Source organism: Salvelinus fontinalis, chromosome 30 (genome assembly GCF_029448725.1).
Source record: "Salvelinus fontinalis isolate EN_2023a chromosome 30, ASM2944872v1, whole genome shotgun sequence".
NCBI classification, from domain to species: Eukaryota; Metazoa; Chordata; class Actinopteri; order Salmoniformes; family Salmonidae; genus Salvelinus; species Salvelinus fontinalis.
The window spans coordinates 7915739-7942772 of record NC_074694.1 but is presented as its reverse complement, the minus strand read 5'-3'; the positions used below and the strand labels follow the sequence as shown (position 1 = coordinate 7942772).

Here is a 27034-nt window from a genome sequence, read left to right as displayed (position 1 = left end):
CCAGTCAGTCAGTCAGCCATCCAGTCAGTCAGTCAGCCATCCAGTCAGTCAGTCAGCCAGTCAGTCAGCCAGCCAGCCAGTCAGCCAGCTAGCCAGCCAGTCAGCCAGCCAGCCAGTCAGCCATCCAGCCAGTCAGCCATCCAGCCAGTCAGCCATCCAGTCAGCCAGCCAGTCAGTCAGTCAGTCAGCCATCCAGTCAGCCAGTCAGCCATCCAGTCAGCCAGCCAGTCAGTCAGTCAGCCAGCCAGTCAGTCAGCCAGCCAGTCAGCCATCCAGTCAGTCAGCCAGCCAGTCAGCCAGTCAGTCAGCCAGTCAGCCATCCAGTCAGTCAGCCATCCAGTCAGTCAGCCAGTCAGTCAGCCATCCAGTCAGCCATCCAGTCAGCCATCCAGTCAGCCATCCAGTCAGTCAGCCAGTCAGTCAGCCATCCAGTCAGCCATCCAGTCAGCCATCCAGTCAGCCATCCAGTCAGCCATCCAGTCAGCCATCCAGTCAGCCATCCAGTCAGCCATCCAGTCAGCCATCCAGTCAGCCAGTCAGCCAGTTAGCCAGTCAGCCAGTCAGACAGTCAGACAGTCAGACAGTCAGCCATCCAGTCAGTCAGCCAGTCAGTCAGTTAGCCATCCAGTCAGCCTGTCAGTCAGCCAGTCAGTCAGCCATCCAGTCAGCCATCCAGTCAGCCATCCAGTCAGCCAGTCAGCCAGCCATCCAGTCAGCCAGCCAGTCAGCCAGCCAGTCAGTCAGCCAGTCAGTCAGCCAGTCAGTCAGCCAGCCAGTCAGTAAGCCATCCAGTCAGTCAGTCAGCCATCCAGTCAGCCATCCAGTCAGCCAGTCAGTCAGCCATCCAGTCAGTCAGTTAGCCAGCCAGTCAGCCAGTCAGTCAGTCAGCCATCCAGTCAGCCAGCCAGTCAGCCATCCAGTCAGTCAGCCAGCCAGTCAGCCATCCAGTCAGTCAGCCAGTCAGCCATCCAGTCAGCCAGTCAGTCAGTCAGCCAGTCAGTCAGCCATCCAGTCAGCCAGTCAGTCAGTCAGCCAGCCAGTCAGCCATCCAGCCAGCCATCCAGTCAGTCAGTCAGTCAGCCAGCCATCCAGTCAGTCAGCCAGTCAGTCAGCCAGCCAGTCAGCCAGTCAGCCAGTCAGTCAGTCAGCCAGCCAGTCAGCCAGCCAGTCAGTCAATCAGTCAGTCAGTCAGTCAGTCAGCCAGTCAGTCAGCCAGCCAGCCAGTCAGCCAGTCAGTCAGCCAGTCAGCCAGTCAGCCATCCACCCAGCCAGCCATCCAGCCATCCAGCCAGCCAGCCATCCAGCCAGCCATCCAGCCAGCCATCCAGCCAGCCATCCAGCCAGCCAGCCAGCCATCCAGCCAGCCATCCAGGTTTAAAAGGGAGTGTTGTGTTAAATACGGTGTGTGGCTAAAGCCTATATTGAATGGGTCTGTGTTTTCATGTATAAATAAGGTGTTGTGGGAGTCACAGAGGTAAACATTGTCTCTACCTACTTAGTACACATGTAGCTACCTATATGAGGCAACACAGCCCAACAGCCTTCCGGTCCTACCACAGAGGAGAAGAAACATCTTACAGGCAGGGAGCACTCAGGGGCCATAACTCTCCTGTCTCAGTCCATGCTCCAGGTAGCACTCAGGGGCCATAACTCTCCTGTCTCAGTCCATGCTCCAGGTAGCACTCAGGGGCCATAACTCTCCTGTCTCAGTCCATGCTCCAGATAGCACTCAGGGGCCATAACTCTCCTGTCCCAGTCCATGCTGCAGGGAGCACTCAGGGGCCATAACTCTCCTGTCTCAGTCCATGCTGCAGGTAGTGGACACCACTCTCTCTCTCTCTCTCCTCTCAGTCCATGCTGCAGGTAGTGGACACCACTCTCTCTCTCCTGTCTCAGTCCATGCTGCAGGTAGTGGACACCACTCTCTCTCCTGTCTCAGTCCATGCTGCAGGTAGTGGACACCACTCTCTCTCTCTCCTGTCTCAGTCCATGCTGCAGGTAGTGGACACCACTCTCTCTCTCCTGTCTCAGTCCATGCTGCAGGTAGTGGACAACTCTCTCTCTCCTGTCTCAGTCCATGCTGCAGGTAGTGGACACCACTCTCTCTCTCTCTCTCCTGTCTCAGTCCATGCTGCAGGTAGTGGACACCACTCTCTCTCTCCTGTCTCAGTCCATGCTGCAGGTAGTGGACACCACTCTCTCTCTCAGTCCATGCTGCAGGTAGTGGACACCTCTCTCTCTCCTGTCTCAGTCCATGTTGCAGGTAGTGGACACCACTCTCTCTCTCTCTCTCCTGTCTCAGTCCATGCTGCAGGTAGTGGACACCACTCTCTCTCTCCTGTCTCAGTCCATGCTGCAGGTAGTGGACACCACTCTCTCTCTCCTGTCTCAGTCCATGCTGCAGGTAGTGGACACCAGTCTCTCTCCTGTCTCAGTCCATGTTGCAGGTAGTGGACACCACTCTCTCTCTCTCTCTCCTGTCTCAGTCCATGCTGCAGGTAGTGGACACCACTCTCTCTCTCCTGTCTCAGTCCATGTTGCAGGTAGTGGACACCACTCTCTCTCTCCTGTCTCAGTCCATGCTGCAGGTAGTGGACACCACTCTCTCTCTCCTGTCTCAGTCCATGCTGCAGGTAGTGGACACCACTCTCTCTCTCCTGTCTCAGTCCATGCTGCAGGTAGTGGACACCACTCTCTCTCTCTCCTGTCTCAGTCCATGCTGCAGGTAGTGGACACCACTCTCTCTCCTGTCTCAGTCCATGCTGCAGGTAGTGGACACCAGTCTCTCTCTCTCTCTCTCTCTCCTGTCTCAGTCCATGCTGCAGGTAGTGGACACCAGTCTCTCTCCTGTCTCAGTCCATGCTGCAGGTGGTGGACACCACTCTCTCTCTCCTGTCTCAGTCCATGCTGCAGGTAGTGGACACCACTCTCTCTCTCCCCTGTCTCAGTCCATGCTGCAGGTAGTGGACACCACTCTCTCTCTCCTGTCTCAGTCCATGCTGCAGGTATTGGACACCACTCTCTCTCTCTCCTGTCTCAGTCCATGCTGCAGGTAGTGGACACCACTCTCTCTCTCTCTCTCCTGTCTCAGTCCATGCTGCAGGTAGTGGACACCAGTCTCTCTCTCCTGTCTCAGTCCATGCTGCAGGTAGTGGACACCACTCTCTCTCCTGTCTCAGTCCATGCTGCAGGTAGTGGACACCACTCTCTCTCTCCTGTCTCAGTCCATGCTGCAGGTAGTGGACACCACTCTCTCTCCCTCCTGTCTCAGTCCATGCTGCAGGTAGTGGACACCACTCTCTCTCCCTCCTGTCTCAGTCCATGCTGCAGGTAGTGGACACCACTCTCTCTCTCCTGTCTCAGTCCATGCTGCAGGTAGTGGACACCACTCTCTCTCTCTCTCTCTCTCCTGTCTCAGTCCATGCTGCAGGTAGTGGACACCTCTCTCTCTCCTGTCTCAGTCCATGCTGCAGGTAGTGGACACCACTCTCTCTCTCTCTCTCCTGTCTCAGTCCATGCTGCAGGTAGTGGACACCACTCTCTCTCTCCTGTCTCAGTCCATGCTGCAGGTAGTGGACACCACTCTCTCTCTCAGTCCATGCTGCAGGTAGTGGACACCACTCTCTCTCCTGTCTCAGTCCATGTTGCAGGTAGTGGACACCACTCTCTCTCTCTCTCTCCTGTCTCAGTCCATGCTGCAGGTAGTGGACACCACTCTCTCTCTCCTGTCTCAGTCCATGTTGCAGGTAGTGGACACCACTCTCTCTCTCTCCTGTCTCAGTCCATGCTGCAGGTAGTGGACACCACTCTCTCTCTCCTGTCTCAGTCCATGCTGCAGGTAGTGGACACCAGTCTCTCTCTCTCTCTCTCTCTCTCCTGTCTCAGTCCATGCTGCAGGTAGTGGACACCACTCTCTCTCTCCTGTCTCAGTCCATGCTGCAGTTAGTGGACACCACTCTCTCTCCTGTCTCAGTCCATGCTGCAGGTAGTGGACACCACTCTCTCTCTCTCCTGTCTCAGTCCATGCTGCAGGTAGTGGACACCACTCTCTCTCTCTCCTGTCTCAGTCCATGCTGCAGGTGGTGGACACCAGTCTCTCTCTCTCCTGTCTCAGTCCATGCTGCAGGTGGTGGACACCAGTCTCTCTCCTGTCTCAGTCCATGCTGCAGGTAGTGGACACCACTCTCTCTCCTGTCTCAGTCCATGCTGCAGGTAGTGGACACCACTCTCTCTCTCAGTCCATGCTGCAGGTAGTGGACACCTCTCTCTCTCCTGTCTCAGTCCATGTTGCAGGTAGTGGACACCACTCTCTCTCTCTCTCTCCTGTCTCAGTCCATGCTGCAGGTAGTGGACACCACTCTCTCTCTCCTGTCTCAGTCCATGCTGCAGGTAGTGGACACCACTCTCTCTCTCCTGTCTCAGTCCATGCTGCAGGTAGTGGACACCAGTCTCTCTCCTGTCTCAGTCCATGTTGCAGGTAGTGGACACCACTCTCTCTCTCTCTCTCCTGTCTCAGTCCATGCTGCAGGTAGTGGACACCACTCTCTCTCTCCTGTCTCAGTCCATGTTGCAGGTAGTGGACACCACTCTCTCTCTCCTGTCTCAGTCCATGCTGCAGGTAGTGGACACCACTCTCTCTCTCCTGTCTCAGTCCATGCTGCAGGTAGTGGACACCACTCTCTCTCTCCTGTCTCAGTCCATGCTGCAGGTAGTGGACACCACTCTCTCTCTCTCCTGTCTCAGTCCATGCTGCAGGTAGTGGACACCACTCTCTCTCCTGTCTCAGTCCATGCTGCAGGTAGTGGACACCAGTCTCTCTCTCTCTCTCTCTCTCCTGTCTCAGTCCATGCTGCAGGTAGTGGACACCAGTCTCTCTCCTGTCTCAGTCCATGCTGCAGGTGGTGGACACCACTCTCTCTCTCCTGTCTCAGTCCATGCTGCAGGTAGTGGACACCACTCTCTCTCTCCCCTGTCTCAGTCCATGCTGCAGGTAGTGGACACCACTCTCTCTCTCCTGTCTCAGTCCATGCTGCAGGTATTGGACACCACTCTCTCTCTCTCCTGTCTCAGTCCATGCTGCAGGTAGTGGACACCACTCTCTCTCTCTCTCTCCTGTCTCAGTCCATGCTGCAGGTAGTGGACACCAGTCTCTCTCTCCTGTCTCAGTCCATGCTGCAGGTAGTGGACACCACTCTCTCTCCTGTCTCAGTCCATGCTGCAGGTAGTGGACACCACTCTCTCTCCTGTCTCAGTCCATGCTGCAGGTAGTGGACACCACTCTCTCTCCTGTCTCAGTCCATGCTGCAGGTAGTGGACACCACTCTCTCTCTCTCCTGTCTCAGTCCATGCTGCAGGTAGTGGACACCACTCTCTCCTGTCTCAGTCCATGCTGCAGGTAGTGGACACCACTCTCTCTCCTGTCTCAGTCCATGCTGCAGGTAGTGGACACCACTCTCTCTCTCCTGTCTCAGTCCATGCTGCAGGTAGTGGACACCACTCTCTCTCCCTCCTGTCTCAGTCCATGCTGCAGGTAGTGGACACCACTCTCTCTCTCCTGTCTCAGTCCATGCTGCAGGTAGTGGACACCACTCTCTCTCTCTCTCTCTCTCCTGTCTCAGTCCATGCTGCAGGTAGTGGACACCTCTCTCTCTCCTGTCTCAGTCCATGCTGCAGGTAGTGGACACCACTCTCTCTCTCTCTCTCCTGTCTCAGTCCATGCTGCAGGTAGTGGACACCACTCTCTCTCTCCTGTCTCAGTCCATGCTGCAGGTAGTGGACACCACTCTCTCTCTCAGTCCATGCTGCAGGTAGTGGACACCACTCTCTCTCCTGTCTCAGTCCATGTTGCAGGTAGTGGACACCACTCTCTCTCTCTCTCTCCTGTCTCAGTCCATGCTGCAGGTAGTGGACACCACTCTCTCTCTCCTGTCTCAGTCCATGTTGCAGGTAGTGGACACCACTCTCTCTCTCTCCTGTCTCAGTCCATGCTGCAGGTAGTGGACACCACTCTCTCTCTCCTGTCTCAGTCCATGCTGCAGGTAGTGGACACCACTCTCTCTCCTGTCTCAGTCCATGCTGCAGGTAGTGGACACCAGTCTCTCTCTCTCTCTCTCTCTCCTGTCTCAGTCCATGCTGCAGGTAGTGGACACCTGTCTCTCTCCTGTCTCAGTCCATGCTGCAGGTGGTGGACACCACTCTCTCTCTCCTGTCTCAGTCCATGCTGCAGGTAGTGGACACCACTCTCTCTCCTGTCTCAGTCCATGCTGCAGGTAGTGGACACCACTCTCTCTCTCCCCTGTCTCAGTCCATGCTGCAGGTAGTGGACACCACTCTCTCTCTCCTGTCTCAGTCCATGCTGCAGGTAGTGGACACCACTCTCTCTCTCTCCTGTCTCAGTCCATGCTGCAGGTAGTGGACACCACTCTCTCTCTCTCTCTCCTGTCTCAGTCCATGCTGCAGGTAGTGGACACCAGTCTCTCTCTCCTGTCTCAGTCCATGCTGCAGGTAGTGGACACCACTCTCTCTCCTGTCTCAGTCCATGCTGCAGGTGGTGGACACCACTCTCTCTCCTGTCTCAGTCCATGCTGCAGGTAGTGGACACCACTCTCTCTCTCTCCTGTCTCAGTCCATGCTGCAGGTAGTGGACACCACTCTCTCCTGTCTCAGTCCATGCTGCAGGTAGTGGACACCACTCTCTCTCCTGTCTCAGTCCATGCTGCAGGTAGTGGACACCACTCTCTCTCTCCTGTCTCAGTCCATGCTGCAGGTAGTGGACACCACTCTCTCTCCCTCCTGTCTCAGTCCATGCTGCAGGTAGTGGACACCACTCTCTCTCTCCTGTCTCAGTCCATGCTGCAGGTAGTGGACACCACTCTCTCTCTCTCTCTCCTGTCTCAGTCCATGCTGCAGGTAGTGGACACCAGTCTCTCTCTCTCTCTCTCTCCTGTCTCAGTCCATGCTGCAGGTAGTGGACACCACTCTCTCTCTCCTGTCTCAGTCCATGCTGCAGGTAGTGGACACCACTCTCTCTCTCCTGTCTCAGTCCATGCTGCAGGTAGTGGACACCACTCTCTCTCCTGTCTCAGTCCATGCTGCAGGTAGTGGACACCACTCTCTCTCTCTCCTGTCTCAGTCCATGCTGCAGGTAGTGGACACCACTCTCTCTCTCTCCTGTCTCAGTCCATGCTGCAGGTGGTGGACACCAGTCTCTCTCCTGTCTCAGTCCATGCTGCAGGTAGTGGACACCACTCTCTCTCCTGTCTCAGTCCATGCTGCAGGTAGTGGACACCACTCTCTCTCTCTCCTGTCTCAGTCCATGCTGCAGGTGGTGGACACCACTCTCTCTCTCCTGTCTCAGTCCATGCTGCAGGTAGTGGACACCACTCTCTCTCTCCCCTGTCTCAGTCCATGCTGCAGGTAGTGGACACCACTCTCTCTCTCCTGTCTCAGTCCATGCTGCAGGTAGTGGACACCACTCTCTCTCTCTCCTGTCTCAGTCCATGCTGCAGGTAGTGGACACCACTCTCTCTCTCTCTCTCCTGTCTCAGTCCATGCTGCAGGTAGTGGACACCAGTCTCTCTCTCCTGTCCCAGTCCATGCTGCAGGTAGTGGACACCACTCTCTCTCCTGTCTCAGTCCATGCTGCAGGTGGTGGACACCACTCTCTCTCCTGTCTCAGTCCATGCTGCAGGTAGTGGACACCACTCTCTCTCTCTCCTGTCTCAGTCCATGCTGCAGGTAGTGGACACCACTCTCTCCTGTCTCAGTCCATGCTGCAGGTAGTGGACACCACTCTCTCTCCTGTCTCAGTCCATGCTGCAGGTAGTGGACACCACTCTCTCTCTCCTGTCTCAGTCCATGCTGCAGGTAGTGGACACCACTCTCTCTCCCTCCTGTCTCAGTCCATGCTGCAGGTAGTGGACACCACTCTCTCTCTCCTGTCTCAGTCCATGCTGCAGGTAGTGGACACCACTCTCTCTCTCTCTCTCCTGTCTCAGTCCATGCTGCAGGTAGTGGACACCAGTCTCTCTCTCTCTCTCCTGTCTCAGTCCATGCTGCAGGTAGTGGACACCACTCTCTCTCTCCTGTCTCAGTCCATGCTGCAGGTAGTGGACACCACTCTCTCTCTCCTGTCTCAGTCCATGCTGCAGGTAGTGGACACCACTCTCTCTCTCTCCTGTCTCAGTCCATGCTGCAGGTAGTGGACACCACTCTCTCTCTCTCCTGTCTCAGTCCATGCTGCAGGTGGTGGACACCAGTCTCTCTCCTGTCTCAGTCCATGCTGCAGGTAGTGGACACCACTCTCTCTCCTGTCTCAGTCCATGCTGCAGGTAGTGGACACCACTCTCTCTCTCTCCTGTCTCAGTCCGTGCTGCAGGTAGTGGACACCACTCTCTCTCCCTCCTGTCTCAGTCCATGCTGCAGGTAGTGGACACCACTCTCTCTCTCCTGTCTCAGTCCATGCTGCAGGTAGTGGACACCACTCTCTCTCTCCTGTCTCAGTCCATGCTGCAGGTAGTGGACACCAGTCTCTCTCTCTCTCTCTCTCTCTCCTGTCTCAGTCCATGCTGCAGGTAGTGGACACCACTCTCTCTCTCCTGTCTCAGTCCATGCTGCAGTTAGTGGACACCACTCTCTCTCCTGTCTCAGTCCATGCTGCAGGTAGTGGACACCACTCTCTCTCTCTCCTGTCTCAGTCCATGCTGCAGGTAGTGGACACCACTCTCTCTCTCTCCTGTCTCAGTCCATGCTGCAGGTGGTGGACACCAGTCTCTCTCTCTCCTGTCTCAGTCCATGCTGCAGGTGGTGGACACCAGTCTCTCTCCTGTCTCAGTCCATGCTGCAGGTAGTGGACACCACTCTCTCTCCTGTCTCAGTCCATGCTGCAGGTAGTGGACACCACTCTCTCTCTCTCCTGTCTCAGTCCATGCTGCAGGTAGTGGACACCACTCTCTCTCCCTCCTGTCTCAGTCCATGCTGCAGGTAGTGGACACCTCTCTCTCTCCTGTCTCAGTCCATGCTGCAGGTAGTGGACACCACTCTCTCTCTCTCCTGTCTCAGTCCATGCTGCAGGTAGTGGACACCACTCTCTCTCCTGTCTCAGTCCATGCTGCAGGTAGTGGACACCACTCTCTCTCTCTCCTGTCTCAGTCCATGCTGCAGGTAGTGGACACCAGTCTCTCTCCTGTCTCAGTCCATGCTGCAGGTAGTGGACACCAGTCTCTCTCTCTCTCCTGTCTCAGTCCATGCTGCAGGTAGTGGACACCAGTCTCTCTCCTGTCTCAGTCCATGCTGCAGGTAGTGGACACCAGTCTCTCTCTCTCTCCTGTCTCAGTCCATGCTGCAGGTAGTGGACACCACTCTCTCTCTCCTGTCTCAGTCCATGCTGCAGGTAGTGGACACCACTCTCTCTCTCTCCTGTCTCAGTCCATGCTGCAGGTAGTGGACACCACTCTCTCTCTCTCCTGTCTCAGTCCATGCTGCAGGTAGTGGACACCACTCTCTCTCTCTCCTGTCTCAGTCCATGCTGCAGGTAGTGGACACCACTCTCTCTCTCTCTCCTGTCTCAGTCCGTGCTGCAGGTAGTGGACACCACTCTCTCTCTCTCTCTCTCTCCTGTCTCAGTCCATGCTGCAGGTAGTGGACACCACTCTCTCTCTCTCTCTCCTGTCTCAGTCCATGCTGCAGGTAGTGGACACCAGTCTCTCTCTCTCTCTCCTGTCTCAGTCCATGCTGCAGGTAGTGGACACCACTCTCTCTCTCCTGTCTCAGTCCATGCTGCAGGTAGTGGACACCACTCTCTCTCTCCTGTCTCAGTCCATGCTGCAGGTAGTGGACACCACTCTCTCTCTCTCCTGTCTCAGTCCATGCTGCAGGTAATGGACACCACTCTCTCTCTCTCCTGTCTCAGTCCATGCTGCAGGTGGTGGACACCAGTCTCTCTCCTGTCTCAGTCCATGCTGCAGGTAGTGGACACCACTCTCTCTCCTGTCTCAGTCCATGCTGCAGGTAGTGGACACCACTCTCTCTCTCTCCTGTCTCAGTCCGTGCTGCAGGTAGTGGACACCACTCTCTCTCCCTCCTGTCTCAGTCCATGCTGCAGGTAGTGGACACCACTCTCTCTCTCCTGTCTCAGTCCATGCTGCAGGTAGTGGACACCACTCTCTCTCTCCTGTCTCAGTCCATGCTGCAGGTAGTGGACACCAGTCTCTCTCTCTCTCTCTCTCTCTCCTGTCTCAGTCCATGCTGCAGGTAGTGGACACCACTCTCTCTCTCCTGTCTCAGTCCATGCTGCAGTTAGTGGACACCACTCTCTCTCCTGTCTCAGTCCATGCTGCAGGTAGTGGACACCACTCTCTCTCTCTCCTGTCTCAGTCCATGCTGCAGGTAGTGGACACCACTCTCTCTCTCTCCTGTCTCAGTCCATGCTGCAGGTGGTGGACACCAGTCTCTCTCTCTCCTGTCTCAGTCCATGCTGCAGGTGGTGGACACCAGTCTCTCTCCTGTCTCAGTCCATGCTGCAGGTAGTGGACACCACTCTCTCTCCTGTCTCAGTCCATGCTGCAGGTAGTGGACACCACTCTCTCTCTCTCCTGTCTCAGTCCATGCTGCAGGTAGTGGACACCACTCTCTCTCCCTCCTGTCTCAGTCCATGCTGCAGGTAGTGGACACCTCTCTCTCTCCTGTCTCAGTCCATGCTGCAGGTAGTGGACACCACTCTCTCTCTCTCCTGTCTCAGTCCATGCTGCAGGTAGTGGACACCACTCTCTCTCCTGTCTCAGTCCATGCTGCAGGTAGTGGACACCACTCTCTCTCTCTCCTGTCTCAGTCCATGCTGCAGGTAGTGGACACCAGTCTCTCTCCTGTCTCAGTCCATGCTGCAGGTAGTGGACACCAGTCTCTCTCTCTCTCCTGTCTCAGTCCATGCTGCAGGTAGTGGACACCAGTCTCTCTCCTGTCTCAGTCCATGCTGCAGGTAGTGGACACCAGTCTCTCTCTCTCTCCTGTCTCAGTCCATGCTGCAGGTAGTGGACACCACTCTCTCTCTCCTGTCTCAGTCCATGCTGCAGGTAGTGGACACCACTCTCTCTCTCTCCTGTCTCAGTCCATGCTGCAGGTAGTGGACACCACTCTCTCTCTCTCCTGTCTCAGTCCTTGCTGCAGGTAGTGGACACCACTCTCTCTCTCTCCTGTCTCAGTCCATGCTGCAGGTAGTGGACACCACTCTCTCTCTCTCTCCTGTCTCAGTCCGTGCTGCAGGTAGTGGACACCACTCTCTCTCCTGTCTCAGTCCATGCTGCAGGTAGTGGACACCACTCTCTCTCTCTCTCTCTCTCCTGTCTCAGTCCATGCTGCAGGTAGTGGACACCACTCTCTCTCTCCTGTCTCAGTCCATGCTGCAGGTAGTGAACACCACTCTCTCTCTCCTGTCTCAGTCCATGCTGCAGGTAGTGGACACCACTCTCTCTCTCTCCTGTCTCAGTCCATGCTGCAGGTAGTGGACACCACTCTCTCTCTCTCTCTCCTGTCTCAGTCCATGCTGCAGGTAGTGGACACCACTCTCTCTCTCTCTCTCCTGTCTCAGTCCATGCTGCAGGTAGTGGACACCACTCTCTCTCCTGTCTCAGTCCATGCTGCAGGTAGTGGACACCACTCTCTCTCTCTCCTGTCTCAGTCCATGCTGCAGGTAGTGGACACCACTCTCTCTCTCTCCTGTCTCAGTCCATGCTGCAGGTAGTGGACACCACTCTCTCTCTCCTGTCTCAGTCCATGCTGCAGGTAGTGGACACCACTCTCTCTCTCTCCTGTCTCAGTCCATGCTGCAGGTAGTGGACACCACTCTCTCTCTCTCCTGTCTCAGTCCATGCTGCAGGTAGTGGACACCACTCTCTCTCTCTCCTGTCTCAGTCCATGCTGCAGGTAGTGGACACCACTCTCTCTCTCTCCTGTCTCAGTCCATGCTGCAGGTAGTGGACACCACTCTCTCTCTCTCCTGTCTCAGTCCATGCTGCAGGTAGTGGACACCACTCTCTCTCTCTCCTGTCTCAGTCCATGCTGCAGGTAGTGGACACCACTCTCTCTCTCTCTCCTGTCTCAGTCCATGCTGCAGGTAGTGGACACCACTCTCTCTCTCTCCTGTCTCAGTCCATGCTGCAGGTAGTAGACACCACTCTCTCCTGTCTCAGTCCATGCTGCAGGTAGTGGACACCACTCTCTCTCCTGTCTCAGTCCATGCTGCAGGTAGTGGACACCACTCTCTCTCTCTCTCTCCTGTCTCAGTCCATGCTGCAGGTGGTGGACACCACTCTCTCTCCTGTCTCAGTCCATGCTGCAGGTAGTGGACACCACTCTCTCTCTCCTGTCTCAGTCCATGCTGCAGGTAGTGGACACCACTCTCTCTCTCTCCTGTCTCAGTCCATGCTGCAGGTAGTGGACACCACTCTCTCTCTCCTGTCTCAGTCCATGCTGCAGGTAGTGGACACCACTCTCTCTCTCTCCTGTCTCAGTCCATGCTGCAGGTAGTGGACACCACTCTCTCTCTCTCCTGTCTCAGTCCATGCTGCAGGTAGTGGACACCACTCTCTCTCTCCTGTCTCAGTCCATGCTGCAGGTAGTGGACACCACTCTCTCTCTCTCCTGTCTCAGTCCATGCTGCAGGTAGTGGACACCACTCTCTCCTGTCTCAGTCCATGCTGCAGGTAGTGGACACCACTCTCTCTCCTGTCTCAGTCCATGCTGCAGGTGGTGGACACCACTCTCTCTCCTGTCTCAGTCCATGCTGCAGGTAGTGGACACCACTCTCTCCCTCTCCTGTCTCAGTCCATGCTGCAGGTAGTGGACACCACTCTCTCTCTCTCTCTCCTGTCTCAGTCCATGCTGCAGGTAGTGGACACCACTCTCTCTCTCCTGTCTCAGTCCATGCTGCAGGTAGTGGACACCACTCTCTCTCTCTCCTGTCTCAGTCCATGCTGCAGGTAGTGGACACCACTCTCTCTCTCCTGTCTCAGTCCATGCTGCAGGTAGTGGACACCACTCTCTCTCTCCTGTCTCAGTCCATGCTGCAGGTAGTGGACACCACTCTCTCTCCCTCCTGTCTCAGTCCATGCTGCAGGTAGTGGACACCACTCTCTCTCCTGTCTCAGTCCATGCTGCAGGTAGTGGACACCACTCTCTCTCTCCTGTCTCAGTCCATGCTGCAGGTAGTGGACACCACTCTCTCTCTCCTGTCTCAGTCCATGCTGCAGGTAGTGGACACCACTCTCTCTCTCCTGTCTCAGTCCATGCTGCAGGTAGTGGACACCACTCTCTCTCCTGTCTCAGTCCATGCTGCAGGTAGTGGACACCACTCTCTCTCCTCTCTCAGTCCATGCTGCAGGTGGTGGACACCACTCTCTCTCTCTTTATTGTCCATTGTTGCTCCGCAGACACAGAGCTGACGTCCACAGACACAGAGCTGCCGTCCACAGACACAGAGCTGACGTCCACAGACACATTCAGGATGCCACGTTGAGAAGTGCCAAAATGCCCTGGTTGGAGAGACGCTGAAGAGCAGAGCATAAAATACTTGGTGTTCCCATTAGCCTATTAGCTTCCTATTATTCTGATGTGGCTGAAACAGGCCACTGTTGTTCAGTACAATCCTCAAGTGACAGGGAGGGAGGAGAGGCCAGAGGAAGACCTTCAGGGAGTGAACAGAGGACAGGTGGTTAAATAATGATTTTTGGTTCAGCATCCCTTCATCCCTCCCTAGTGTCCTTCAGAGTCCAGTGTTAGAGATAGTAGGAGACGATGGAGAGGGGAGAGGATATACGGAAGAGAGACCACAAGGAGGAGAGGAAGAGAGCTCTTTAGAGAATGATCGTCTTCCCCTCACACTCTATCCCTCCCTCGCCAATCAGACATTACCCTACCTTAACCTTGGCTGGAATGCTGCTAGGAGTCAACTGGGCTCATTTTTATTATTTTAAACAGGAAGTGTTTTAATAACAACGTTACAGTCCTCACTGGCTGGCTGACTGGCTGGTTGGCTGGCTGGCTGACTGGCTGGCTGGCTGGCTGACTGGTTGGCTGGCTGACTGACTGACTGGCTGGTTGACTGACTGGCTGGCTGACTGGCTGGCTGACTGGCTGGCTGACTGACTGGCTGGCTGGTTGGCTGACTGACTGGCTGGCTGGCTGACTGGCTGGCTGTATGTGATCCATGTCGTCGTTCAGCCACGACTCGATGAAACATAAGATATTACAGTTTTTAATGTCCCGTCGGTAGGATAGTCTTGATCGGAGATCATCCATTTTATTATCCAATGATTACACGTTGGCTAATAGGACTGATGGTAGAGGCAGGTTACCCACTCGCCGTCGGATCCTTACAAGGCACCCCGACCTACGTCCCCTATATCTCCATCTCTTCTTCGTGTGAATGACAGGGATTTGGGCCACGTCGGGTGTCTGAACTAAATCCTTCACGTCCGACTCCTTAAAGAGAAACTCTTCGTCCAGTACGAGGTGAGTAATCGCTGTTTTGATTTTCCAGAAGCTCTTTTTTCGGTTATAAGAGACGGTGGCAGGAACATTATATACAAAATAAGTTACAAATAACGTGAAAAACATTACACAATAGCACAAAACAACAGTGTGTGAGCGTATGTCCGCGTGCCAGCTGAGCCCTGTTCAGAGCATAACAGTGACAACTGAACTCAGGATGTCAGGGGGCGGGAAGGAGGAAATGATGTCAGGGGGCAGGAAGGAGGAAATGATGTCAGGGGGGCGGGAAGGAGGAAATGATGTCAGGGGCAGGAAGGAGGAAATGATGTCAGGGGGGCGGGAAGGAGGAAATGATGTCAGGGGGGCGGGAAGGAGGAAATGATGTCAGGGGCAGGAAGGAGGAAATGATGTCAGGGGGGCGGGAAGGAGGAAATGATGTCAGGGGCAGGAAGGAGGAAATGATGTCAGGGGCAGGAAGGAGGAAATGATGTCAGGGGCAGGAAGGAGGAAATGATGTCAGGGGCGGGAAGGAGGAAATGATGTCAGGGGGCGGGAAGGAGGAAATGATGTCAGGGGGCGGGAAGGAGGAAATGATGTCAGGGGGCGGGAAGGAGGAAATGATGTCAGGGGGCGGGAAGGAGGAAATGATGTCAGGGGGCGGGAAGGAGGAAATTATGTCAGGGGGGCAGGATGGAGGAAAAGATGTCGGGGGGGCAGGAAGGAGGAAATGATGTCGGGGGGGCAGGAAGGAGGAAATGATGTCAGGGGGCAGGAAGGAGGAAATTATGTCAGGGGGGCAGGAAGGAGGAAATTATGTCGGGGGGGCAGGAAGGAGGAAATGATGTCAGGGGGGCGGGAAGGAGGAAATGATGTCAGGGGGCAGGAAGGAGGAAATGGTGTCAGGGGCAGGAAGGAGGAAATGGTGTCAGGGGCAGGAAGGAGGAAATTATGTCAGGGGCAGGAAGGAGGAAATTATGTCAGGGGCAGGAATGAGGAAATGATGTCAGGAGCTGGAAGGAGGAAATGATATCGGGGGGCGGGAAGGAGGAAATGATGTCAGGGGCAGGAAGGAGGAAATGATATCGGGGGGCGGGAAGGAGGAAATGATGTCAGGGGCAGGAAGGAGGAAATTATGTCAGGGGGCAGGAAGGAGGAAATGATATCAGGGGGCAGGAAGGAGGAAATGATATCAGGGGGCAGGAAGGAGGAAATGATGTCAGGGGACAGGAAGGAGGAAATGATGTCAGGGGCAGGAAGGAGGAAATGATGTCAGGGGCAGGAAGGAGGAAATGATGTCAGGGGCAGGAATGAGGAAATGATGTCAGGAGCTGGAAGGAGGAAATGATATCGGGGGGCGGGAAGGAGGAAATGATGTCAGGGGCAGGAAGGAGGAAATGATGTCAGGGGCAGGAAGGAGGAAATGATGTCGGGGGGGCGGGAAGGAGGAAAAGTTCATTAAGGCTGTGTTTGGGGGGTGGCATCACTCATGGGCAATGTAGTACTAGCTATAGTTAACCATCACATGTTTCAGCAGCTTCAATGCCTGTATTTTCCAAGACAACAGCAGAGGGAGTAGATTGACCTAGCTGAGTAGATTGACCTAGCAAACCAGTTGGTTTGCTAGATTGTTGCTATAACATTAGCCAGCTGACTACCTTGTTAGTCACTCTTGGGAGGTTTCACCAGCTTCCCAGCTTTGCCATGACAGTTACTAACTTGCTAGTTAGCTTGCTACACAAATACACGTCCAATTTTAGGCACTAGACACAACAGATTAGCAACTAACATTAACTAGTTTTTGAAAAACGACTAAATAGCCTGTAAATTACATCCAGAACTAACTACCGTTAACTAACTACATGCAACTAGGCAAGCTAGCGTCTTGTCCTCACGACTCAACTACCTAACTAACTAGTAGCTTGTCAAGACATAAAGGCTAACATGGTGGCTACTTAGCATGTGCTAACCAACCAGGAGACAATGAACGCTAGCTAATGCTAACTAAAACAATCATAGTTATGCATTGAATAGCTATGTAGCTAGCCTGATAAGACCATTGTACAGACCCTTGTACAAACCTGCCATCACAAAACATCCTTCAAAAGTGAATACAAATATCAAAGTGCTTCACCTGTAATTCGGCGCGTTGCAACTCCCATTCTACCTTCTCCACCTCGAAGCGGGCCCATTCGTGTTGCAGGAAGTGTAGGATCCCCGGGATACTGTACGGAGACCTGGCTGCCTCTCCTGCGTCCCCCTCCGGCAGCAGTCCTTTCCCACCGCCCGCTAAGATAGAGTTGTTGTTGAACAAAACGCCGGGCCCTGCCTGTTCGTCCATGGCCTGGGCTCGGTTCAGGTCACGGACAGAGTGATAGCTCCTCTTTGGTGTCGCCGATTCGTGTGATTGTTCACCAAGCCAAATGTACGGTGTGCAATCGTTAGGGTAGTAACTACTACCGTATAGTGACAGTTCTCTCTCTCTATGGGGACTGGGCTTTCTGACAGCTAGCTGTCACTGACTGACGTCGGACAACATCATCACGCCCACACCGTGTATGGATGTAGTCAGAAAACACACACGACCACAAGGGGACACATCAACGTAAACACTGAGTGGACAAAACATTAGGAACACCTTCTCTTTCCATGACATAGACTAACCAGGTGAATCCAGGTGAAAGCACATGATCCCTTATTGATGTCACATGTTAAAATCCACTTCAACCAGTGTAGTTGAAGGGGAGGAGACGGGTTAAAACCCACTAAGGTAGATGTCCACGCCAACGTAGGAATTTACAAAACATAATAAAAATATTCCCATACAAATCTGTCAATTTAAGATATCTGTATTTTTATCTATTGATTTTATGTATCTGTTTCTCTCTAGGACGCCCACATGCCTCACAAGACTAGTCTGAAAGTCCCCTGTAACTGGAAGAAAAAAAATGACTGGGAAAAAATGAACAGAAGTACTGTAAAGGTTGCTGGATTGAATCCCCGAGCTGACAAGGTAAAAATCTGTCGTTCTGCCCATGAGCAAGGCAGTTAACCCCCTGTTCTCTGGGATTAAGGCAGCCACCCCGTACCTCTCTGATTCAGAGTGGTTGGGCTCCTGAGTGGCGCAGTGGTCGAAAGGCACTGCATCTCAGTGTGTCACTGCAGTCCTTGGTTCAAATCCAGGGTGCATCACATCTGGCTGTGATTGGGAGTCCCATAGTGTGGTGCACAATTGGCCCAGCGTTGTCCAGGTCTGGCTGGGGTAGACTGTCATTGTAAATAAGAATTTGTTCTTAATTGATTTGCCTAGTTGGATAAAGGTTAATGTGGAAGACACATTTCAGGTGAAGGTATTCAGTTGTACAACTGACTAGGTATCCCCCCTTTCCCTTATATATGGAGACTGTTTAGTGCCAAGAATAAGGGGTTAAATGTTTCCTGAGTCAACATACAAGTGTAAATAAAAACGAATGTAAATAAGTTAGAAATTGTGCTACTAACGCACAAACACGTCTCGTAAAAGGAATGATGTTTTTGTTTCGTTATCTTCTGGAAATTGTAGAAATAAAACGTTTTCCTTCTTCAGAAGTTCCAGCTAGGCAGGCTAACGGTAGTTAGCTAATTCATTTGCTAGCTATCATACAGTGGGCGTATATCAATAATTATATATTTATTATAAGTAGACATGCAATCATAATTGACTGAAGCGCATATAAAGCACCCACAAGCTACCGGTGGCTGAAAACAGTTGTCGAGAGACAAACGAGTGACGAATTTATGGGAATAATTCATTCCTTCCTTCCTCGCCCCTCGTCCAGCAAGTGTAAACTCGTCAGATGTCATGATACGTAATCAAAGTGTCCACTTAATTTAAGTGAGGGGAGAGGGTGTGTCTGTTGAGTGTCTGGAATGCAGCCTGGGATAACACAAAACCACTTCCTTATTGCCTTTGTGGCCTGTGTTTACACAGGCAGCCCAATTCTGATCTAGTTCATTATTCACTAAGGCTGTGTTTACACAGGCAGCCCAATTCTGATCTAGTTCATTATTCAATAAGGCTGTGTTTACACAGGCAGCCAAATTCTGATCTAGTTCATCCTTCACTAAGGCTGTGTTTACACAGGCAGCCAATTCTGATCTAGTTCATTATTCACTAAGGCTGTGTCTACACAGGCAGTCCAATTCTGATCTAGTTCATTATTCAATAAGGCTGTGTTTACACAGGCAGCCAAATTCTGATCTAGTTCATACTTCACTAAGGCTGTGTTTACACAGGCAGCCAAATTCTGATCTAGTTCCTTCTTCACTAAGGCTGTGTTTACACAGGCAGCCAAATTCTGATCTAGTTCCTTCTTCACTAAGGCTGTGTTTACACAGGCAGCCAAATTCTGATCTAATTCAATCTTCACTAAGGCTGTGTTTACACAGTCAGACTAATTCTGATCTAGTTCATTATTCACTAAGGCTGTGTTTACACAAGCAGCCAAATTCTGATCTAGTTCATTATTCACTAAGGCTGTATTTACACAGGCAGCCAAATTCAGATCTAGTTCATTATTCACTAAGGCTGTGTTTACACAGGCAGCCAATTCTGATCTAGTTCATTATTCACTAAGGCTGTGTTTACACAGGCAGCCAATTCTGATTTTGTTCATTCTTCACTAAGGCTGTATTTACACAGGCAGCCAATTCTTATCTAGTTCATTATTCACTAAGGCTGTATTTACACAGGCAGCCAAATTCTGATCTAGTTCATTATTCACTAAGGCTGTGTTTACACAGGCAGCCAATTCTGATCTAGTTCATTCTTCACTAAGGCTGTGTTTACACAGGCAGCCAATTCTGATCTAGTTCATTATTCACTAAGGCTGTGTTTACACAGGCAGCCTAATTCTGATCTAGTTCATTCTTCACTAAGGCTGTGTTTACACAGGCAGCCAATTCTGATCTAGTTCATTATTCACTAAGGCTGTGTTTACACAGGCAGCCCAATTCTGATCTAGTTCATTATTCACTAAGGCTGTGTTTACACAGGCAGCCAATTCTGATCTAGTTCATTCTTCACTAAGGCTGTGTTTACACAGGCAGCCAAATTCTGATCTAGTTCCTTCTTCACTAAGGCTGTGTTTACACAGGCAGCCAAATTCTGATCTAGTTCATTATTCACTAAGGCTGTGTTTACACAGGCAGCCAATTCTGATCTAGTTCATTCTTCACTAAGGCTGTGTTTACACGGGCAGCCAAATTCTGATCTAGTTCATTCTTCACTAAGGCTGTGTTTACACAGGCAGCCTAATTCTGATCTAGTTCATTATCACTAAGGCTGTATTTACACAGGCAGCCAAATTGTGATCTAGTTCATTATTCACTAAGGCTGTGTTTACACAGGCAGCCAAATTCTGATCTAGTTCATTCTTCACTAAAGCTGTGTTTACACAGGCAGCCTAATTCTGATCTAGTTCATTATCACTAAGGCTGTATTTACACAGGCAGCCAAATTCTGATCTAGTTCATTATTCACTAAGGCTGTGTTTACACAGGCAGCCAAATTCTGATCTAGTTCATTCTTCACTAAGGCTGTGTTTACACGGGCAGCCTAATTCTGATCTAGTTCATGATTCACTAAGGCTGTGTTTACACAGGCAGCCCAATTCTGATCTAGTTCATTATTCATTAAGGCTGTGTTTACACAGGCAGCCAAATCTGATCTAGTTCATTATTCACTAAGGCTGTGTTTACACAGGCAGCCAAATTCTGATCTAGTTCATTCTTCACTAAGGCTGTGTTTACACAGGCAGCCTAATTCTGATCTAGTTCATTCTTCACTAAGGCTGTGTTTACACAGGCAGCCAATTTCTGATCTAGTTCCTTCTTCACTAAGGCTGTGTTTACACAGGCAGCCAAATTCTGATCAAGTTCATTATTCACTAAGGCTGTGTTTACACAGGCAGCCAATTCTGATCTAGTTCATTCTTCACTAAGGCTGTGTTTACACAGGCAGCCTAATTCTGATCTAGTTCATTATCACTAAGGCTGTATTTACACAGGCAGCCAAATTCTGATCTAGTTCATTATTCACTAAGGCTGTGTTTACACAGGCAGCCAAATTCTGATCTAGTTCATTCTTCACTAAGGCTGTGTTTACATGGGCAGCCTAATTCTGATCTAGTTCATTCTTCACTAAGGCTGTGTTTACACAGGCAGCCAAATTCTGATCTAGTTCATTATTCACTAAGGCTGTGTTTACAGAGGCAGCCAATTCTGATCTAGTTCATTATTCACTAAGGCTGTGTTTACACAGGCAGCCAATTCTGATCTAGTTCATTATTCACTAAGGCTGTGTTTACACGGGCAGCCTAATTCTGATCTAGTTCATTCTTCACTAAGGCTGTGTTTACACAGGCAGCCTAATTCTGATCTAGTTCATTATTCACTAAGGCTGTGTTTACACAGGCAGACAAATTCTGATCTAGTTCATTCTTCACTAAGGCTGTGTTTACACGGGCAGCCTAATTCTGATCTAGTTCATTATTCACTAAGGCTGTGTTTACACAGGCAGCCTAATTCTGATCTATGTCATTATTACTAAGGCTGTATTTACACAGGCAGCCAAATTCTGATCTAGTTCATTATTCACTAAGGCTGTGTTTACACAGGAAGCCAATTCTGATCTAGTTCATTCTTCACTAAAGCTGTGTTTACACAGGCAGCCGAATTCTGATCTAGTTCATTATTCACTAAGGCTGTGTTTACACAGGCAGCCAATTCTGATCTAGTTCATTATTCACTAAGGCTGTGTTTACACAGGCAGCCAATTCTGATCTAGTTCATTATTCACTAAGGCTGTGTTTACACGGGCAGCCTAATTCTGATCTAGTTCATTCTTCACTAAGGCTGTGTTTGCACAGGCAGCCTAATTCTGATCTAGTTCATTATTCACTAAGGCTGTGTTTACACAGGCAGACAAATTCTGATCTATTTCATTCTTCACTAAGGCTGTGTTTACACGGGCAGCCTAATTCTGATCTAGTTCATTATTCACTAAGGCTGTGTTTACACAGGCAGCCTAATTCTGATCTAGTTCATTATTACTAAGGCTGTATTTACACAGGCAGCCAAATTCTGATCTAGTTCATTATTCACTAAGGCTGTGTTTACACAGGAAGCCAATTCTGATCTCGTTCATTCTTCACTAAGGCTGTGTTTACACGGGCAGCCTAATTCTGATCTAGTTCATTCTTCACTAAGGCTGTGTTTACACAGGCAGCCTAATTCTGATCTAGTTCATTATCACTAAGGCTGTATTTACACAGGCAGCCAAATTGTGATCTAGTTCATTATTCACTAAGGCTGTGTTTACACAGGCAGCCAAATTCTGATCTAGTTCATTATTCACTATGGCTGTGTTTACACAGGCAGCCTAATTCTGATCTAGTTCATTATCACTAAGGCTGTATTTACACAGGCAGCCAAATTCTGATCTAGTTCATTATTCACTAAGGCTGTATTTACACAGGCAGCCAAATTCTGATCTAGTTCATTCTTCACTAAAGCTGTGTTTACACAGGCAGCCTAATTCTGATCTAGTTCATTATCACTAAGGCTGTATTTACACAGGCAGCCAAATTCTGATCTAGTTCATTATTCACTAAGGCTGTGTTTACACAGGCAGCCAATTCTGATCTAGTTCATTATTCACTAAGGCTGTGTTTACACGGGCAGCCTAATTCTGATCTAGTTCATTCTTCACTAAGGCTGTGTTTACACAGGCAGCCTAATTCTGATCTAGTTCATTATTCACTAAGGCTGTGTTTACACAGGCAGACAAATTCTGATCTAGTTCATTCTTCACTAAGGCTGTGTTTACACGGGCAGCCTAATTCTGATCTAGTTCATTATTCACTAAGGCTGTGTTTACACAGGCAGCCTAATTCTGATCTATGTCATTATTACTAAGGCTGTATTTACACAGGCAGCCAAATTCTGATCTAGTTCACTATTCACTAAGGCTGTGTTTACACAGGAAGCCAATTCTGATCTAGTTCATTCTTCACTAAGGCTGTGTTTACACAGGCAGCCGAATTCTGATCTAGTTCATTATTCACTAAGGCTGTGTTTACACAGGCAGCCAATTCTGATCTAGTTCATTATTCACTTAGGCTGTGTTTACACAGGCAGCCAATTCTGATCTAGTTCATTATTCACTAAGGCTGTGTTTACACGGGCAGCCTAATTCTGATCTAGTTCATTCTTCACTAAGGCTGTGTTTGCACAGGCAGCCTAATTCTGATCTAGTTCATTCTTCACTAAGGCTGTGTTTACACAGGCAGCCTAATTCTGATCTAGTTCATTATCACTAAGGCTGTATTTACACAGGCAGCCAAATTGTGATCTAGTTCATTATTCACTAAGGCTGTGTTTACACAGGCAGCCAAATTCTGATCTAGTTCATTATTCACTAAGGCTGTGTTTACACAGGCAGCCTAATTCTGATCTAGTTCATTATCACTAAGGCTGTATTTACACAGGCAGCCAAATTCTGATCTAGTTCATTATTCACTAAGGCTGTATTTACACAGGCAGCCAAATTCTGATCTAGTTCATTCTTCACTAAGGCTGTGTTTACACGGGCAGCCTAATTCTGATCTAGTTCATTCTTCACTAAGCCTGTGTTTACAGAGGCAGCCAATTCTGATCTAGTTCATTATTCACTAAGGCTGTGTTTACACAGGCAGCCAATTCTGATCTAGTTCATTATTCACTAAGGCTGTGTTTACACGGGCAGCCTAATTCTGATCTAGTTCATTCTTCACTAAGGCTGTGTTTACACAGGCAGCCTAATTCTGATCTAGTTCATTATTCACTAAGGCTGTGTTTACACAGGCAGACAAATTCTGATCTAGTTCATTCTTCACTAAGGCTGTGTTTACACGGGCAGCCTAATTCTGATCTAGTTCATTATTCACTAAGGCTGTGTTTACACAGGCAGCCTAATTCTGATCTATGTCATTATTACTAAGGCTGTATTTACACAGGCAGCCAAATTCTGATCTAGTTCATTATTCACTAAGGCTGTGTTTACACAGGAAGCCAATTCTGATCTAGTTCATTCTTCACTAAGGCTGTGTTTACACAGGCAGCCGAATTCTGATCTAGTTCATTATTCACTAAGGCTGTGTTTACACAGGCAGCCAATTCTGATCTAGTTCATTATTCACTAAGGCTGTGTTTACACAGGCAGCCAATTCTGATCTAGTTCATTATTCACTAAGGCTGTGTTTACACGGGCAGCCTAATTCTGATCTAGTTCATTCTTCACTAAGGCTGTGTTTGCACAGGCAGCCTAATTCTGATCTAGTTCATTATTCACTAAGGCTGTGTTTACACAGGCAGACAAATTCTGATCTATTTCATTCTTCACTAAGGCTGTGTTTACACGGGCAGCCTAATTCTGATCTAGTTCATTATTCACTAAGGCTGTGTTTACACAGGCAGCCTAATTCTGATCTAGTTCATTATTACTAAGGCTGTATTTACACAGGCAGCCAAATTCTGATCTAGTTCATTATTCACTAAGGCTGTGTTTACACAGGAAGCCAATTCTGATCTCGTTCATTCTTCACTAAGGCTGTGTTTACACGGGCAGCCTAATTCTGATCTAGTTCATTCTTCACTAAGGCTGTGTTTACACAGGCAGCCTAATTCTGATCTAGTTCATTATCACTAAGGCTGTATTTACACAGGCAGCCAAATTGTGATCTAGTTCATTATTCACTAAGGCTGTGTTTACACAGGCAGCCAAATTCTGATCTAGTTCATTATTCACTAAGGCTGTGTTTACACAGGCAGCCTAATTCTGATCTAGTTCATTATCACTAAGGCTGTATTTACACAGGCAGCCAAATTCTGATCTAGTTCATTATTCACTAAGGCTGTATTTACACAGGCAGCCAAATTCTGATCTAGTTCATTCTTCACTAAAGCTGTGTTTACACAGGCAGCCTAATTCTGATCTAGTTCATTATCACTAAGGCTGTATTTACACAGGCAGCCAAATTCTGATCTAGTTCATTATTCACTAAGGCTGTGTTTACACAGGCAGCCAATTCTGATCTAGTTCATTATTCACTAAGGCTGTGTTTACACGGGCAGCCTAATTCTGATCTAGTTCATTCTTCACTAAGGCTGTGTTTACACAGGCAGCCTAATTCTGATCTAGTTCATTATTCACTAAGGCTGTGTTTACACAGGCAGACAAATTCTGATCTAGTTCATTCTTCACTAAGGCTGTGTTTACACGGGCAGCCTAATTCTGATCTAGTTCATTATTCACTAAGGCTGTGTTTACACAGGCAGCCTAATTCTGATCTATGTCATTATTACTAAGGCTGTATTTACACAGGCAGCCAAATTCTGATCTAGTTCATTATTCACTAAGGCTGTGTTTACACAGGAAGCCAATTCTGATCTAGTTCATTCTTCACTAAGGCTGTGTTTACACAGGCAGCCGAATTCTGATCTAGTTCATTATTCACTAAGGCTGTGTTTACACAGGCAGCCAATTCTGATCTAGTTCATTATTCACTTAGGCTGTGTTTACACAGGCAGCCAATTCTGATCTAGTTCATTATTCACTAAGGCTGTGTTTACACGGGCAGCCTAATTCTGATCTAGTTCATTCTTCACTAAGGCTGTGTTTGCACAGGCAGCCTAATTCTGATCTAGTTCATTATTCACTAAGGCTGTGTTTACACAGGCAGACAAATTCTGATCTATTTCATTCTTCACTAAGGCTGTGTTTACACTGGCAGCCTAATTCTGATCTAGTTCATTATTCACTAAGGCTGTGTTTACACAGGCAGCCTAATTCTGATCTAGTTCATTATTACTAAGGCTGTATTTACACAGGCAGCCAAATTCTGATCTAGTTCATTATTCACTAAGGCTGTGTTTACACAGGAAGCCAATTCTGATCTCGTTCATTCTTCACTAAGGCTGTGTTTACACGGGCAGCCTAATTCTGATCTAGTTCATTCTTCACTAAGGCTGTGTTTACACAGGCAGCCTAATTCTGATCTAGTTCATTATCACTAAGGCTGTATTTACACAGGCAGCCAAATTGTGATCTAGTTCATTATTCACTAAGGCTGTGTTTACACAGGCAGCCAAATTCTGATCTAGTTCATTATTCACTAAGGCTGTGTTTACACAGGCAGCCTAATTCTGATCTAGTTCATTATCACTAAGGCTGTATTTACACAGGCAGCCAAATTCTGATCTAGTTCATTATTCACTAAGGCTGTATTTACACAGGCAGCCAAATTCTGATCTAGTTCATTCTTCACTAAGGCTGTGTTTACACGGGCAGCCTAATTCTGATCTAGTTCATTATTCACTAAGGCTGTGTTTACACAGGCAGCCCAATTCTGATCTAGTTCATTATTCACTAAGGCTGTGTTTACACAGGCAGCCAATTCTGATCTAGTTCATTATTCATTAAGGCTGTGTTTACACAGGCAGCCAATTCTGATCTAGTTCATTATTCACTAAGGCTGTGTTTACACAGGCAGCCTAATTCTGATCTAGTTCATTATAACTAAGGCTGTATTTACACAGGCAGCCAAATTGTGATCTAGTTCATTATTCACTAAGGCTGTGTTTACACAGGCAGCCAAATTCTGATCTAGTTCATTCTTCACTAAAGCTGTGTTTACACGGGCAGCCTAATTCTGATCTAGTTCATTATTCACTAAGGCTGTGTTTACACAGGCAGCCCAATTCTGATCTAGTTCATTATTCATTAAGGCTGTGTTTACACAGGCAGCAAAATCTGATCTAGTTCATTATTCACTAAGGCTGTGTTTACACAGGCAGCCAAATTCTGATCTAGTTCATTATTCACTAAGGCTGTGTTTACACAGGCAGCCTAATTCTGATCTAGTTCATTATTCACTAAGGCTGTGTTTACACAGGCAGCCAAATTCTGATCTAGTTCCTTCTTCACTAAGGCTGTGTTTACACAGGCAGCCAAATTCTGATCAAGTTCATTATTCACTAAGGCTGTGTTTACACAGGCAGCCAATTCCGATCTAGTTCATTCTTCACTAAGGCTGTGTTTACACAGGCAGCCTAATTCTGATCTAGTTCATTATCACTAAGGCTGTATTTACACAGGCAGCCAAATTCTGATCTAGTTCATTATTCACTAAGGCTGTGTTTACACAGGCAGCCAAATTCTGATCTAGTTCATTATTCACTAAGGCTGTGTTTACACAGGCAGCCAATTCTGATCTAGTTCATTCTTCACTAAGGCTGTGTTTACACGGGCAGCCTAATTCTGATCTAGTTCATTCTTCACTAAGGCTGTGTTTACACAGGCAGCCTAATTCTGATCTAGTTCATTATAACTAAGGCTGTATTTACACAGGCAGCCAAATTGTGACCTAGTTCATTATTCACTAAGGCTGTGTTTACACAGGCAGCCAAATTCTGATCTAGTTCATTCTTCACTAAAGCTGTGTTTACACAGGCAGCCTAATTCTGATCTAGTTCA

At 49.3% G+C, this 27034-nt stretch overlaps 1 protein-coding gene across 2 annotated transcripts in view; it reads right to left on the bottom strand.

The window, feature by feature from the left end:
- Positions 1 to 17030, bottom strand: part of LOC129828589 (striatin-like) — a 153453-nt gene extending 136423 nt beyond the window's left edge. For both annotated transcript variants that reach the window (XM_055889641.1, XM_055889642.1), the window contains exon 1: positions 16616 to 17030. In XM_055889641.1, coding sequence (XP_055745616.1) covers positions 16616 to 16822 — 207 coding nt within the window. In that variant the 5' untranslated portion in view covers positions 16823 to 17030. The remainder of the gene's footprint in view (positions 1 to 16615) is intronic.
- Positions 17031 to 27034: the final 10004 nt, after the last annotated feature.